The sequence below is a fragment of the Symphalangus syndactylus genome, chromosome 16 (assembly GCF_028878055.3).
Source record: "Symphalangus syndactylus isolate Jambi chromosome 16, NHGRI_mSymSyn1-v2.1_pri, whole genome shotgun sequence".
Lineage (NCBI taxonomy): Eukaryota > Metazoa > Chordata > Mammalia > Primates > Hylobatidae > Symphalangus > Symphalangus syndactylus.
The window spans coordinates 67,649,969-67,666,815 of NC_072438.2; the positions used below are offsets into that span (position 1 = coordinate 67,649,969).

A 16,847-nucleotide genomic window follows, 5' to 3' on the forward strand; every position below is an offset into this window, starting at 1 on the left:
TGTAGATTATATTCTTAGTTCAAAAAACCTTATTTTTATGTTCAGCTACTTGCTTTAAAGTAGATTTTTAAAAATTTTTTAAGAAAAATAGAAATGGGGTTTTGCAATGTTGGCCAAACTGGTGTCAAACCTCTGGCCTCGAGTGATCTGCCCACCTCAGCCTCCCAAAGTGCTTGGGAGCCACTGCACCTGAAATTAAGTAGATTAAAATATAAAATTTTATTTTTATTTTTTAGGATAGTCCTCTAATTTCGAAAATATTTTTAAAAACTTTTATATTGTGGTAAAATAGAAATATCATAAAATTTGCCAGCTTAACCCTTTTTTTTTTTCTTTTTAAATTGAGACAGGGTATAACTCTGTCACTCAGGCTGAAGTGCAGTGGCGCGATCATGGCTCACTGTAGCCTCCACCTCCCAGGCTTAGGTGGTCCTCCCACCTCAGCCCTCCCAGTAGTTGGGACTACACGTGCGCACTGCCACGTCTGGCTAACGTTTGTACTTTTTGTAGAGACAGGGTCTCGCCCTGTTGCTCAGGCTGGCCTGGACTTCCTGGACTCAAGCAAACCTCCTACATAGGCCTCCCAAAGTGCTAAGATTACAGGTATAAGCCAGCATGCCCAGCCTACCAGTTTAACCATTTTAAATGTATAATTCGTTGGCATGTTGTACAACTATCACCACTATCCATTTCCAGAGCTGTTTCTTTCTTTTTTTTTTTTTTTAAATCATTGGAAACCGCAGCTCTGTCCTCATTAAACAATAACTCCCGGTTCTTTCCTTCCCCGGTCCTTGGTAACCTCTAGTCTATTATCTGTCTCTATTTTAAAAGCACATTTTATAAACATACATTTGCATACTTGTTAAGTGCGAAAATCTACAAATATATATATTGGCATTACTCATATAAGAACATATGAAAAAGTAATAATATTGGTTATCAGAAAAGAAAGGAACAGAATGGCCAAACAGGGTAAGAGAATGACTGCTTGCAGTTTTACCTTTTATGACATATAAGCCATGTATTTTTCTGAATTAAAAACATAGCCCTCTGTATCCCCGGATTCCGCACCTGCGGATTCAACCCACAGTGGATCAAAAACTATTTGGAAAATGCCACAATAAAAAATAACAGCACTGGCTAGGTATGGTGGCTCATGCCTGTAATCCCAGCACTTTGGGAGGCCAGCGGATCACCTGAGGTCGGGAGTTTGAGACCAGCCTGGCCAACATGGTGAAACCCCATCTCTACTAAAAATACAAAAATTAGCCGGGCGTGGTGGCAGGCGCCTGTAATCCCAGCTATGCAGGAGGCTGAGGCAGGAGACTCGCTTGAACCCGGGAGGCAGAGGTTGCGGTGAGCCGAGATCGCGCCATTGCACTCCAGCCTGGGCAACAAGAGTGAAACTCCGTCTCAAAACAAAACAAAACAAACAGCATTACAAAAAAAAATAATACAACTTAAAAAAACAATGCAGTATAACAATTATGTATATAGCATTTACACTGTATTAAGTATTGTAAGTAATCTAGCAATGATTTAAAGTATATGGGAGGATGTATGTAGGTTATATGTAAATACTATGCTTTTTAAATAATTTTTTTTGAGACAGGGTTTCACTCCTGTCACCCAGTATGGGGTGTAATGGTGCAATCTCAGGTCACTGTAATCTCCGCCTCTCAGGCTCAAGCACTTCTCCTGCCTCAGCCTCCTGAGTAGCTGGGACTACAGGTGCACACCACTGCCCCCAGGTAATTTTTTGTATTTTTTATAGATATGGGGATTTGCCATGTTGCCCAGGCTGGTCTCAAACTCCTGAGCTCAAGTGATCCACATGCCATGGCCTCCCAAAGCGTTGGAATGACAGGTGTGAGCTACCTCATGCAACCTACTATGCCATTTTTTTATCAGGCCCTTGAATATTGGAGGATTTGGGTATCCATGGGGGGACTGGAACCAATTTCCCGCGGATACCAGGGGACAACTACAAAACACACACACAGGTTTTCCTATAATCTTTCATTTCTACTAAAATAAAATTATTCGTGGGCTGCTGTTTCCTAAGAAAAAATAATTAGGATGCCATGGGTGCAACGGGAAAGACAAGCTTAAAGTAACTCATTAAAACAACATAGAGAAAAATTATCTTGATAGTTCATGAAGCTTATATTCAGTGTGAAGGAGATAGTTATCTCCCCACCGGCCCCCACATTTACCTTCAAAAAAGCCCTTATGAGAAGTAAAAACTTTTGGTTTTACTACTCACATCTAGATACTGTTTTACTATACTCCTTTTCACCTCTTCTGTGATTTTGGAATTAGCCATGTCACTCCGCAGGAAGTCCAGTGTTTGTTTTGGATGAAAATGAACTCCTGTTTTTCGGTTTATCGCTTTATCATATACTTTTGCAGATTCAGATGGAGAGTACTTCTGAATTTTACTGTTTTGGGAAAACAAAACCAAAAACTTTAAAACTATGGAAACAACATATTTGGAGAAATCCAATTATAGGTAGGAAGCACCATATTAATGAAATTAGTTTCTCATGTCTATTTTTAATACTATTGTGATCCTAGGACAGCTTCAATACAATTACTTAATACCACCTAACTGGTTTACCTCTTTCTACTAGTTGCTCCCCCACCCCCAACCTATCCATCCTCTATATAGTGGCCAGAATGATTGTTTATAACCCTGTTTCAGGTTATTAACAACTCTGCTTAAAAATCTTTCCAACTCTTTAGCATTGCCTCAAAACCTTGCAAGATTTTAAATTATTTTGCATCTTGCCAACATTTAACATCAAGATATTCCTTATAAGGCCAGGAGCAGTGGCTCATGCCTATAATCTCAGAGTTTTGGGAGGCCAGTGTGGGAGGATCACTTGAGGCCAGGAGTTCAAGACCACCATAAGCAACACAACTAGACATCATCTCTACAATTAAAAAATAAAAAAAAATTAGCTGGGTGTGGTGGCATGCATCTGTACTCCCAGCTACTCAGGTGGCTGAAGTAGGAGGATTACTCGAGCCCAGGATTATGATTGCATAACTGGACTCCACCTGGGCATCAGAGTGAGACCCTGTTTCAAACAAATACAGATATTCCTCTTAAAAATCTGGATTTCTAGTGTCTCCTGAAAAAGTGGGAGCTCTGGCCACATTATGCCCACCCTCTCCTTTGGCAACAAGCTTATGGAAACTTGAGACAGGTCCACTTAAATGACCTCTTTACATGAAACACACTCTTTCCAGTTGGCCATTGACCAGGTGGCCTATTAACATTTGATTTTGTGATTCCTAATCTTAGATTTCAATGAATGTAAAAAATGACCAAAATTCCATGGTTACAGGCAGAAAAGAGGTATCTTTAATGACTACTGGTGGGTAAAACTACAGGGTGTTTATAATAGCTGTACCTTTTCTATCTCTTACTTTATAGAGTACTTTAAATACTATTTGAGTTCTACTGGAGCTCAGTTTAGTTGGTTTACATCTGTTACTTCAGAGCTCTTTAAAAACTTAAACTTGTAATCTATTTTAAGGTTAGCTTGAGTCTTTTTAAGGAAATCAACAAAATAAGTCCTTCAATTTGTAATGCATTATCACCAAGTATAGGAATATGTTTCTTCCCTTTAATAAAAATAAATTATGGCATATTACACAACAGAATACTATCCAGCAATAGAAGAGAATAAACTCCTTTTTAAAAAAGGAACATTTCTAACATTAAAGTAAGCATGCAAACAAAACTGGGTTTCATATTTATTATTTTTTTAGACGGAGTCTCGCTCTGTTGCCCAGGCTGGAGTGCAGTGGCGTAATCTCAGCTCACTGCAATGTCCGCCTCTCAGGTTTAAGCGATTTTCCTGCCTCAGTTTCCCGAGTAGCTGGGGTCACAGGCGTGCACCACCACACTCGGCTGATTTTTGTATTTTTAATAGAGATGGGGTTTCACCATGTTGGCCAGGCTGGTCTGGAACTCCTGACCTCAGGGGATCTGCCCGCCTCAGCCTCCCAAAATGTTGGGATTACAGGCATGAGCCACCACACCCAGCCCAAATATTTATTATTTGAACAGAGTGAAGTTTTTTCTCTCACTGCTTATGTAACCTTACCTATCAGAAAATCCACAAAGATTCTTCAAATGTTGTTTTAACATTAGAAGTAATAAAATACCCTGGGACACATTTGCAAATTCAATTAAAGGAGCTGAATTTTCTGGCAAACATTTCATCACTGAATTTATATCGTCTTCTGAATCTGAATCTGAATCTGAATCTACACGTTTCCGTGACTTCCGAGGCCTGGAAACTTCTTCTTCACTGTCGCTTGACTCATTTTCCTTACTAGGTGATGATTTTCTCTCTTTCCTTTTGTCCTTTACCATAGACTGAAAGAAAAAAATTGTTTGATAAACAATAAAAACAAAATGCCACTAGTAAATATAAGTATGCTCCATTCAACAGCTTGAAAAAGCTTCCTTAAACTAGTATTTTATAAACCTCTTGACTTTATATCAACAACTGGATATGTAATCTTAGGGGATAGTTTCTAAAACTATATAAAATTATATATAATATCCACCCCCTCCCCCACAACCACTCCTTCAAAAAAATCCTTCTGAAATATCAAAGGGAAATAATTTTCTTCTAAGGATAGTAATAAAAGATAGTTATAAAAGTATCCATTTGGTGCATAGGTAAGTCATTATAGAGGAAAAGCAGTAATTATAATTTAACTGAGGAGAATAAAGTAATCTTGGACATCCCAGCTTCTAGCAAACTCTCCTTTTCAAGAACATTTCGGCAAGATAATTAGCAATTTTCTCTGAAGACTTAAATCCTGTTTCTTTGTATTTTATGAAAATGTTAGCTCTTAGAAACAAAGTCAACTGGATTTAAGCAGGTTGTGTGGTGAGTGTATGTGGGGCACATTATAACAATATTTATTCAAAAGTGGAAGAAACATTTACAAAGATAGCCATACCAGTAAGTAGGTAAAATAAGAGAACATGAGGGCTAAAGCTCCTGGGAAATTATTAACTTCTCAAACTTAAATGTGCATATTAACATCTGTGGATTTTGTTGAAGATGCAGATTCTGTTTCAGCAAATCTGGGTGGGGCCTGAGGCTCTACGGCTTTAATAAGCTATCAGGTGAAACCACTGCTGCTGGTGTGTGGTCCACACTTCAAGTAGTAAGGGTTTAAGACATCTCTGTAATTCTGGCCCTCGGGAGGCATCTAAAATAATCTGTCTGATTTACTAGTCTGACAATGCTGAGTTGTGAGCAATACAATTTTATAAAAGGAGATCTACTTGGATCATTAGATACATGAGAATATTCAATTTGTAAATAATTTACTGAGTGCTTACTATATGCCTAGTGCTACACCAGGTACTTTTATAATTAAATAAATTACATTCCTCCTAAAAGTCAAGACAGAAACGATGGAAGGTTCAACAAGAAATTTAGTAAAGATTTTGGGCACACATATGCAAACTCTATTACAGTGCTGTAGTTGAGGAACAAGAAAGTCAATGGTGTCATAAATTTTCTGTATAAGTGTAAATAAGCTATATATTTTCATGTGTAATGTTGTGATTACAGCATTACAAGATTTACAGAATAATGTTTTAAAATGGGGTTTAAATGAATGTATGAATGGAAGCAAACACTTAAGGTCAGTGCTTAAAGTGAGAGAAATAAATGTGATGGCTTATCAACAGAACAATCCATATACGTATTTTAGATGTTTCTAAATAGAAGTAAAGTGGCAACGTACATCCTCTCCCAAGTCAAGTACTGCCCAGATTTCATTAAGTTCACTTAGAAAGATTTTATATACTCGTGAAGAGGATAAAAAGAATAATGAGAAACAAAACAGTGAAAACAGCATGCCTGCACTTTGACAGATGGATTAAGAATAGTAATGTGTGTAACTTACCTCCTTGAATGACTGCAGTAGGTTACTACCAGAAACTGAGAGTGTAATGTCTATATGATGCATTATAAACAACGGCTCTTCCTGTGTCTGGTATGGAAAACAGGCTAGATTGTCTGCTATATACAAGAGCATAGTCACGTCTGTTTTCTGTAAATTTTAAGAAAAAGCACACATGTTTAGCAGATAATCTAGAAACCCAACCAAAAAACCTTTTTTAGAAAAAATACAGGGCACTTTCACCTCACTTAATGTTAGACAGAGATAAGCAGACACACACGGAGACAGTGGGGAGAGACACAGAGAGACAGAGGGAGAGGAGGAGGGAGAGAAATATAGAGGGGGAAAAAGGGAAAGGGAGAGAGGTGTAAGAAAAAGGGAAAAGGGGGAACAGAAATGGAATTTTATAAAATAATCTTAGGCCCATTTTTTAAATTTTATAATGACTTACACTATGCTATCTCAAGAGAAGAGGTGAAATTTTTTATTGCATCCATGTGAAATTCCTTGAAGTTTTCTTAGAGTATATGGAATCTTTATGATAAATCCATACCATATCAGAAAGTATACATGAAAGTTCTAGTTATATCATTGTGCTACTAAGAGTTTAACCTATATGGAGATCAGTTACACACAGTTACTATTCTGCCCTCAAAATAACTAGTAATTATAGTACTAATACATAGGTTAAAAGAAAAAACCCAAATCCATGTACTCATAAACATTTGTCAGTTTCCTGTGTATATGTAATTCAGAATGTCAGAGTTGTTTTGACAACACTATCGGTTTCACACTGTAAAAACTGTGAGGCAGGCAAAATTTAAGAGAAAAATTATGATTATTTAGTTGCTTGCTTTAAAAAGAAGTAACAGAGAATTCAAGCATTTCATGATCATAAACAGAAAGGCATATTAATATTCAAATTTCTTTTAAATATTTATAGCTCAAGGAAAAAAAAAAGCTCACAACTAAAAAACACTCCCTCCTACCATCTACCCTCCCCTGCCATGGAAACAACATAAAACCCAACAGCAGCAGCACCAAGATCCCATAGCACAGATGGAATAACCTTGCTATTAATATTCATAAGAGTATCACTCTCACTCTATTTTTACTTTACAATATGTATCAACACCCACATTACAGATGAAAAAATGTAGACATAAAACCCTACCTCATCTATTAGTTTTAACACTATAATTCATATATATATTTTCAAAACTCATATATATATTGAAGAAAATATATATATTTTCTTATCCATAAAAGCCCTGTATTTCTCTTTCCTTTCAAAGTTCTTCAAAGAATAGTTTAGACTGCTCCTCCCATGTCTTCCCCACTATTTTTTTTTAAAGGAGACATGATACCGCTCACTGCCACCTTGAACTCCTGGGCTCAAGCAATCCCTTTGCCTCGGTCTCTTCAGTAGCTAGGTAGCTAGGAGTATAGGTGCATACCACCAGGCCTGGCTAAGTTTTTATTTCTTAATTTTTGTAGAGATAGGGTCTCACTATGTTGCCCAGGCTGGTATGGAACTCCTGGGCTCAAGCAATCATCTGGCTTGGGTGCTGGGATTACAAGCCTGAGTCATCTCACCTGGCCCTGCCTCTTTAATTACAATCTGCTTTTGTCCCTCACTGCTTGACTGTTTTTGTCCACGAAGTTCACCATTCTACTCTATTTTTCACTTCTTACTCTCCTTGACTTCTCAGTAGCATCTATTATCCACACTTTCCTTCATGAAATCTCTTCCTAAGTTTTCTCTTCCTAGCTCTTTGACTACTCCCTTTTTACGTACTCCTCAAGCCAACTCCTTTGCAATCTGACTTTGGCAACAATCCTATTATTCTTTCAGGTGCTCAAGATAAAAATATTCCAGTTGTCCACTGACTATTCTTTTCACACAGTCTCATTTAATTCTTTCCTCAACTTTCTTTTCTACTATCCATTCTTTTTTTTTTTTTATATTGAGATGGAGTCTTGCTCTGTCGCTCAGCTGGAGTGCAGTGGTGCGATCTCAGCTCACTGCCAATCTCTGCTGCCCAGGTTCAAGTGATTCTCATGCCTCAGCCTCCCAAGTAGCTGGGACTACAGGTGTGCGCCATCATGCCTGGCTAATTTTTTTGTATTTTTAGTAGAGACGGGATTTTGCCATGTTGGCCAGGCTGTTCTCGAACTCCTGACCTCAGGTGATCCGTCCGCCTCGGACTCCCCAAATGCTGGGGTTACAGGCATGAGCCACCGCACCCAGCCTCTACTATCCATTCTTTTTCTCCCCTATTGTTATCATAATAGATTAATTTCTTATTACCTCCAGTGTGACCACAATGCTAAAAAAATTCATCTTCCTAAACTACTCTTTGGCAATTGTCCTCATTATTTTATTCACACACACTTGCAATGATTTTTTTGCCATCTACAGGATCCTCTATATACTATTCCTCATTATGACCTTTCTGCCCCAGTCAAATAACAAACTATTCATTATTTCCCACACGTTCTTATCTTTGTATTTTTAATTAATTTTTTGGCCCTGACTGGAACATCTTCCTTCCCTGGTTTATATAGCAGATCCCTCTCATTCTATCCCTCTGGGCCTTCAGGCATTTGTTCCTTCTCTGACATTCTTTGTTGGAGGTAGTCAGAAGAAAGCATTGCATTGTGAGAGCTGGGTTTCCAGTTTAGCATTTCAAATGCTGAGATGACAGAACATCCAGTCAATGACATAAAGCAGGCAGTGAAATCACATAGAAATGAAGTTCTTTTGGAAAGAAACAAGGACTGGAACAATATTATCAGTACAAACCATCAGGGCACTCAGGATATACTAACCATAATCACTATTAATTTTGTATCCTATCCACACAACTGGAGGGAAAATCCTTTCAGGGCAAAAGCACTACATTATATCATCTGGCACTCCTAGTATAGTGTCCTATACACAATGCAAACTTAATACTGATAATGATATGATGATAATGTTGATGATAAATTTCATGTAGTACTTAAAAAGAAGAGGTCTAGTAAGATATCTACACTATGGTAATTATAATTTTGCTTTATTGCAAAAATCTGCTGTCAGGCTAACAAGTAATTAAAGTATTTCTTTTGTTCTTTTCTTTTCTTTTCTTTTTTTGAGACAGAGTCTCGCTCTGTCGGCCAGGCTGGAATGCAGTAGCATGATCTTGGCTCACTGCAACCTCTGCCTCCTGGGTTCAAGCAATTCTCTTGCCTCAGCCTCCTGAGTAGCTGGGATTACAGGCGCGTGCCACCACGCCCGGCTAATTTTTATATTTTTAGTAGAGATGAGGTTTCACCATGTTGGTCAGGCTGGTCTCAAACTCCTGACCTTGTGATCCACCTGCCTTGGCCTCCTAAAGCGCTGGGATTACAGGCATGAGTCACCACTCCTGGCCTCTTTTGTTCTTTTAAAAGTTGCTATACACATAGACTCACGTGTGCTCTGTGTGGGCAGAAACCATATCTGTCTTTACTATTTTATGCTTGTTAAACTTCTTAGCACAATGGCTGGTACACAGCAGATGCAGAATAAATATTATGTGAAATAAATAAATTAAAAGGTAAACTTAAAAGAATATTTGGTTTTCTTGGCCTATGGTCCTGGCCAATGCAACTAGTGCAACAGCCAGAAGTGTCAAAATTGTAATTATGGTAATCCCCCCTTATTGCTGTTTTGCTTTCCACAGTTTCAGTTACCCTTGGTCAACCATAGTCCAAAAATAGGTGAGTAAACTACAACAGGGTATTTTGAGAGAGAGAGAAAAGCAAGATCCCATTCACATAACTTTTATTACAGTATATTGTTTTAATTGTTCTATTTTATTATTATTGTTAATCTCTTACTGTAACTAATTTATAAATTAAAACTTTAACATAGGTTTGTATGTATTGGAAAAACCAGTACAGTCATGTGCCACATAACATGTTTCAGTCAATGACAAACCATATATATGATTATGGTCCCATAAGATTATCCTATCATATTTTTACTGTACCTTTTCTATGTTTAGATATGTTTAGGTACATGAATACTTACCATTGTGTTATAGTTATCTACAGTATTCAGTACAGTAACATGCTGTACAGGTTTGTAGCCCAGGAACAATATAGCCTAGGTAGGCTACAACATCTAGATTTGTATAAGTAAGATGTTCACCCCACAAAGAAATCACCTAACTATGCATTTCTCCAAATGTATCCCTGTCATTAAGTGATGCATGACTGTATATATAATAATTAGTACTATCCATGGTTTCATGCATCCACTGGGGGTCATGAAATGTATCTTTAATGATAAGGGAGGACTACTATACACAAAAGTGGACTACTATACAGAAAAGTGACTTCCCTTCATTAACGGAAATCAAGTTGAACAACTAGGGATCTCAATAGCCAAAAACCTAGAACAGTTATTCTCTAACAATATTTGAGGTAATCAATTCCCAAAGCGATTAGTTTAGTGAAGTTGCTTATTTAAAGATATGCTTACAGAAATTGTTATCAAAGTTTATAGGATATTCAGTATGGAGGCAAAATTATACACTATTCCTCATTACACTTATACAAAATTTCCCCTTCACTTCTGACTGTGTACTTTGTAAATAACTTAGAAGATTAAGAAAACATTTAATGAAGTTACTATCATATACTAATAAAATGGTAATATTTTAAAAATGATGACTTTATCCATAAAATTTCTAGAGCATTTACTTTCTTAAAATAGTAAGTTTTTGTGCTTACTGCTGTGTCATCAAAGAGGTTGAGTAAAGAAATAAGAAAGGCTCGTCTGTGTTGGCGGTTTCCACGGATCATGGAGTAAAGGTGTGAACACAAAGCGCTAGAGGACTCGTCTTGTCTGAAACCCCTTACAGGATCTTTTAGGCATGTGTTGATTGCCTGTTGTACCTGGTAAGACATCTTCATACCAGCCACTGCTTTCATCTGAAATCAATAAAAGTCTCATTTTTGTCAGGGAAATTAAAAGACACAAATTAAAAATATACTTAGAGCATTACATTCTGAGGCTAGCTTCATTATTTGTTTTTTTTAATTAAAATAATACGAATCACAGAATGAAGTGCTAGAAGGAACATTAGAGATTATCTCTTACAATTCCCTCATTTCAAAGAAGAAAAAAAAAATGAGGCCCAGGAGAGTCACTGCAGCCAAGTTCACATAGTAGGATATAAAATCCAGGTTTCCTGATTTTTAGTCTGGTGTGCTTGGTACTGTCACCTCTAGCCCAATCTTAACTTTAAACTAGAATAAACACTTTGGAAGACTAACTTAGTTGCGTGTTTAGAAGATAGGTACTAAGTAAGACATTTTATTCCAATTATGAATGTGGGCAGGGCATTTATCAAAGAAATGCTTTACTCAAGAAAAATGTTTAAATTTAGGTTATAAAATGTTAAAATACATACATGAATGAATCCAGCATATTTTTTGTCTATTTCCACAAGTTGCTGATCAGCCTTGTTCCGCATAGCAGGTTCTGGGTCTGTGCCCATAGCAATTAAATATGGCACACACTGGAAATAAAAAAAAAAATTATGAGATATCACGGTAGTAAAAACTCTCTATTTAGACATATGTCAAAACTTTTTGTATATCTGAGATATATGAATTTAACCTTATAGGCTTTCCTATAAAGTCTATGTTTTAGTGTTCTTTTTAAAATGACAGATCTTTTGAGATTCAGCTTCAATCCAGAAAGCACTGGAGCACCAGAAAAAAATACTGACGTGATAAAATTTAAACAATTTCATTGTAAATTTAAGGTTCTTTAAACATAAAGCATTCTCACACTAAGAATATCTATTTAAGATTATGATATAGACTGCAAATGTATAATCCAGTAGTTTTTAAAGCTTGACTGAATTTGCCTTGTAAAGATAATATAGGGCAAACAGTAATTTGTTTTCCATACTCAAAGCTACGAAAATATAATTGTTTTTCAAAGTTGATTTCAGACGTCACTTTGAGGAAGAGATAGTTGATAACAGTCATATTCACTGTACTTCTAGAGTCAAAAAACAGTACTACTATGTTAAGCGAGTCTGAATCAAAAAGCAATGTGGAGGCCAGAAAAACAACAACAAACATAACTTTAAAATACAGACATGGCACTAAATGAAAGAAATGATCATGTTAAATCTCGAATCAGAAAAGAAAAAAGGCTGTAAGGTGGATGCGGTGGCTCATGCCTGTAATCCCAGCACTTTGGGACACTGAGGCAGGCAGATCACTTGAGCTCAGAAGTTTGAGACCAGCCTGGCCAACATGGTAAAACCCCGTCTCTATAAAAATGCAAAAATTAGCCAGGTGGTGACGCACACCCATAGTCTCAGCTACTTGGGAGGCAGAGGTGGGAAGAGTGCTTGAATCCAGGAGGTGGAGGCTGCAGTAAGCCGAGACTGCGTCACTGCACTCCGGCCTGGGAAACAGAGCAAGATCTTGCCTCAAAAAAAAAAAAAGAAAAGAAAAAAGGCTATAGAGAATGCCCTTGGTTAACTAGCAGAATCTACAAATGGACTGTATATTAGATAATATTGTATCAGTGTTAAACTTCCCAAATTTAATGATTATGTTATGGTTTTGTAACAGAATGTCCGTGTTCTTAGAAAATATATGCTAAAGTGTTTAGTGGTAAAGAATCATAATTATCTGAAACTTCCTACCAAATGATTCAGAAAAAAGCAGATGCATAAAGGGAGAGAGAGAAAGCAATTGTGGCAAAATGTCAACAAATGGTGAATATAGGTGAAGAGAATAAAGGAATTCATTATATCACTTTTGCAATTTCTTTGTGTGAATTTTTTTTTTTTTTTTTTTTGAGATGGAGTCTCCCTCTGTTGGCCAGGCTGGAGTGCAATGGCATGGTCTCAGCTCACTGCAACCTCTGCTTCCTGGGTTCAAGCAATTTTCCTGCCTCAGCCTCCCATGTAGCTGGGACTACAGGCATGTGCCACCACACCTGGTTAATTTTTGTATTTTTAGTAGAGATGGGGTTTTGCCATGTTGGCTATACTGGTTTTGAACTCCTGACCCAAGTGATCCGCCCACCTCCGCCTCCCAAAGTGCTGGGATTACACGTGTGAGCCACTGCACCTGACTTGTTTGTGTGAAATTTAAAAAAAAGTTTAAAAGGCATATATAATAAAAAGCACCCAACAAAGAACCCTCGGTAGTTTAAAAAGGTGACAGTCTCAATGTACTACTGTTACATTATAATGTATGATTCTTTATGGTAATAGCCCGGAGTCATGAAGAACAGGATAAATATTTGTTAACATGTTTTGTTTCAGGACATAGGGAAGACCACAGTAGGTTTAAATATATCATATTTTTAAAAAGTTCCATGAAAAATACCCAAAATAAAAATCTCGAAGGGTATAGACTCTGCTTACTTAATACATACACTTTTGTAGCCTATGGTGCTCTCTTGACCATCAGATGGTATATACTACTATATCAGCATTGGCTGCCAATCTTCACTAATACTAATGTCTTTATTACATCGTTGTGTCCTCATATCAATGCTATGAGGTGTAGAGTAGTTGGTGTTATCCCCAACTTAAAGAGGAAGGAATTGAGTTTATATAATTTACTTTCTGTGGACTAAGACTCCACCCTGTTGAACACATTATACTTTTAAACCCAGTTAACTCTCTTCACATTATAGATTGCTGGATCTTAGGGACAAAAGTAAATATGAATTAAGACAAATATATCATCCCTACTTAGAAAAATAATTTGAGTTTATGTTCTGCCAATAGAAATTACAAGTTTGTTTATAACAGAGACAATATTATGAATATATGGGTATTTTGCAGTAATCATAACCCAAGAGATTATCTAAAACTGCCAGATTCTTAAGAGTTCAGTACAAAGAAGAGTAAGAAGAACAAAGAACTACTTATTCTCTATAATCACAATGTATCAAATTACAACTAATCTTGCTCTTTTAGTAAGTGCTGCTGCCATAAAACATGCTTACCTGAACTGGATGAATAAGACCTTGATTTAGAGTCAATGCAATGACATTTAGGGCAAAGTGGCGTACACTTGACTGGGTGTGAAAAAATGCCTCAAGCACCTGTTTGAGATAAAGCTGCATGATGGAACTACTCATCCCTGAGGAAACATCACCCATTTCTTTTAAGTCTTCCTGTTTTGCAACTTTCTTCCCTACAAAAGAAAGCAAAGGATAAACACACATTAAGAGCACCTATACTAACTTTACTAAATATTTCAAAATTAGGCCATAACCAAAACCACAAAACGTTATAGCTAGTGTTCTGGCTCAATGGTTCTTAATGTGTGTGTGTGTGTGTGTGTGTGTGTGTCTGTGTCAGAGGCCCCTTTGAGAATTATAATCTCTTTCCTCCCTCAAAATGTTAATGTTTACACACATATACAATTTTAAGACTATTTTAGAGAATTTAAGAATATGCTAAAGCCTAGCTATAGACCTCAGCATAAGGACTGCTATTTAACTGAATTTCTTCATCTAACAAATAAGGAAATTTAGATATTTAGATTAAAGAAGATAAAGCCATTATAACTGTAGCTATGAAATTTAAAAATATATTTTCACTTACAGTCTCTATCTGCCTGCTGCATACGTGTATCTTCTTCTTGTAGGTAGGTCTGGAGGTTTTTTAACACTTGTATTTTTAAATTGACTGAGGAGTTCTTATCAGATAAAATATTATTATATAGATTCTTCACTTCTTGCTCGAACATTAGACTTGGATGCTGAATAAAGGCAAATCCTGTGGGAGAGGGGAAAAATCTCATAATATATTCATATTAAAATTAAATAAAACATTTAATAAATATGTTAATAAATTATATAAATGGCTCCTTATTTCAAAAAATTAAAACTTAAAATGACTGGAAGAATATGCTGGTGGCCTTACCTAGAGAAGCATTAGAGCAGGTACTTCTTTCCCCATGAATTAAAAACAAGAAATTGCATTTCAAAGGAGAATTTCACACAAGAGGAAACCTTGAGGAGGGAGCAGGGCCTAGTGGCTAGGGGAGTGGATTAGGAGTCAGGAGTCTTGGGTTCTATTCCTGGCTCCATCACTGACTTGTAGTGTGACCTTGGGTGAGTCACATAATCTCTCTGTGCCTCAATTCTCCATCTGTAAAATGGGGATAATAATATTTACCACCCACCTACCTCACAGGGATGTTTTCAGGATTTAAGAAGTAATGTCTGCAAACATTTTTCAGATCCCCAGCAGAAGGTACTACATTGACATTATTTTTTAAAAAAAATTAAAATATATTCATTTGATGAAACAACATAATAAACCAGAGCTAAAATTATCTTCCATTTCTTTCTCATATGGCATTATAATAAGGCCACAATGCTGAATCCTATAACCACAGGTTAATAAGTAGTAATATATCATCCATGTTTATTTGTATATAATGTTTATTTGAGGAAAAAATGAAGATCTCTGATGATAGCAAGTATTATTGATAACAAACAACAAACTAAACTCAAAGCATAGAGTGATCAGATAACTAGCCCAAGGTCACTCAGGATAACTATGGCCCAGGCAAGATGTCTTTTATTAACTGGTCTAGAGGCAATATTTTCTGAATAGCGCTGCTTAAGTTAAAACTTCATCTTTCTGTACTCTGAAATACTTGTAACACTATTAGTTTTGCCACTCCATATAAATTATGTCCAGACTGAATATTTAAAGGTACACATTGGCTTGAAGTTAATATCGCACCGATTTAACTCCTTAGTAAATGTCTGAATTTTTACTCTATGTACTATAAGTAATTTTCAAAAAGGGATGGAGGAGGAATAAAATGATAAGGTTTCAATTTATTTACAGAAATCATAAGCATGATTTAATAAGGTTTGGGTAACTTAGAATCTTTTCTTACTCATTTTTGTTCAAAAGACTAATATAAATAACTACTCATGCATATTAAAGTATAAACCTTAATCACAACACCACAATAAAATTTCCAAATAAGTTATTAATCTCATTGGGTAGCTTTACGTGTACAGTCATTGCTCGGTACCCATGGGGGATTGGCTCCAGAACTTCCCAGGGATACCGAAATCCGTGGATTCTCAAGTCCCTGATATAAAATGGGGTAGTATTTGCATATAATCTATTCACATCCTCTTGTATACTTTAAATCATCTCTAGATCATTTATATCTAATACAATGTAAATGCTATGTAAATTGCTATTGTATTGTTTAGAGAATAATGACAAAAAAAGTCTGTACATATTTAGTACAGGTGTAATTTATTTTTTCTGAGTATTTTTGATCCTTGTTGGTTAAATCCACAGATGTGAAACCCATGGATATGGAAGGCCAACTGTATTTGTACCAAAAAAAACAACAACAGAAACCAAAAATCTGGATAGACTGTTCTTGTATTTTTTTGAAGTGCATTCAATTCAGGTACTTTAATGCCATTCGCCTATTTCCTCATATTCTAATTCCTTCCTAGCTATAAGCCACATAGACCTGCCTAACAATTGCAAAACATGTTTTTATTACATCAATCTTTCCTGGAAAAATAATATAAAACAGGTATATATCCAAATTGTTCCTTCTGGGTTGCTTACTATTTGCTTTTATATAAATAAGTCAGTGTAGATTGATCGTTGTTTTAACTAGATGTGGCAGCTTCCTGTAGTGACAAAGCTTTGCAATGAAAAAGAACAATTAAAAAAATGCAAAGAGCACAGAATTCTTCTACATTATTTTTCTTTATCAAAGGGCTTTAATAAATGTTCTTAAGATACCCTATGGAGGACGGGTAGAAGAAAGTATTGTTATTTCTATTTTACTAATGAAGAAACTGATGAACAGACAAATGGCTTGCTCAA

The 16,847-nt window shown here is 36.3% G+C and overlaps 1 protein-coding gene across 10 annotated transcripts in view; it reads right to left on the minus strand.

Annotated features, from left to right (window-relative positions):
* The window catches only part of NIPBL (NIPBL cohesin loading factor), a 185,925-nt gene that overhangs the window by 2,242 nt on the left and 166,836 nt on the right, over window positions 1-16,847 (minus strand). For 9 of the 10 annotated variants that reach the window (XM_055245871.2, XM_055245873.2, XM_055245872.2 and 6 more), the window contains 7 exons: window positions 14,571-14,744; window positions 13,967-14,157; window positions 11,391-11,498; window positions 10,708-10,908; window positions 5,950-6,096; window positions 4,119-4,393; window positions 2,267-2,441 (listed from right to left, as the gene is read on the minus strand). In XM_055245871.2, the coding sequence (XP_055101846.1) occupies window positions 2,267-2,441; window positions 4,119-4,393; window positions 5,950-6,096; window positions 10,708-10,908; window positions 11,391-11,498; window positions 13,967-14,157; window positions 14,571-14,744 (1,271 nt within the window). The remainder of the gene's footprint in view (window positions 1-2,266; window positions 2,442-4,118; window positions 4,394-5,949; window positions 6,097-10,707; window positions 10,909-11,390; window positions 11,499-13,966; window positions 14,158-14,570; window positions 14,745-16,847) is intronic. The other variant, XM_055245874.2, reaches the window with a different exon arrangement.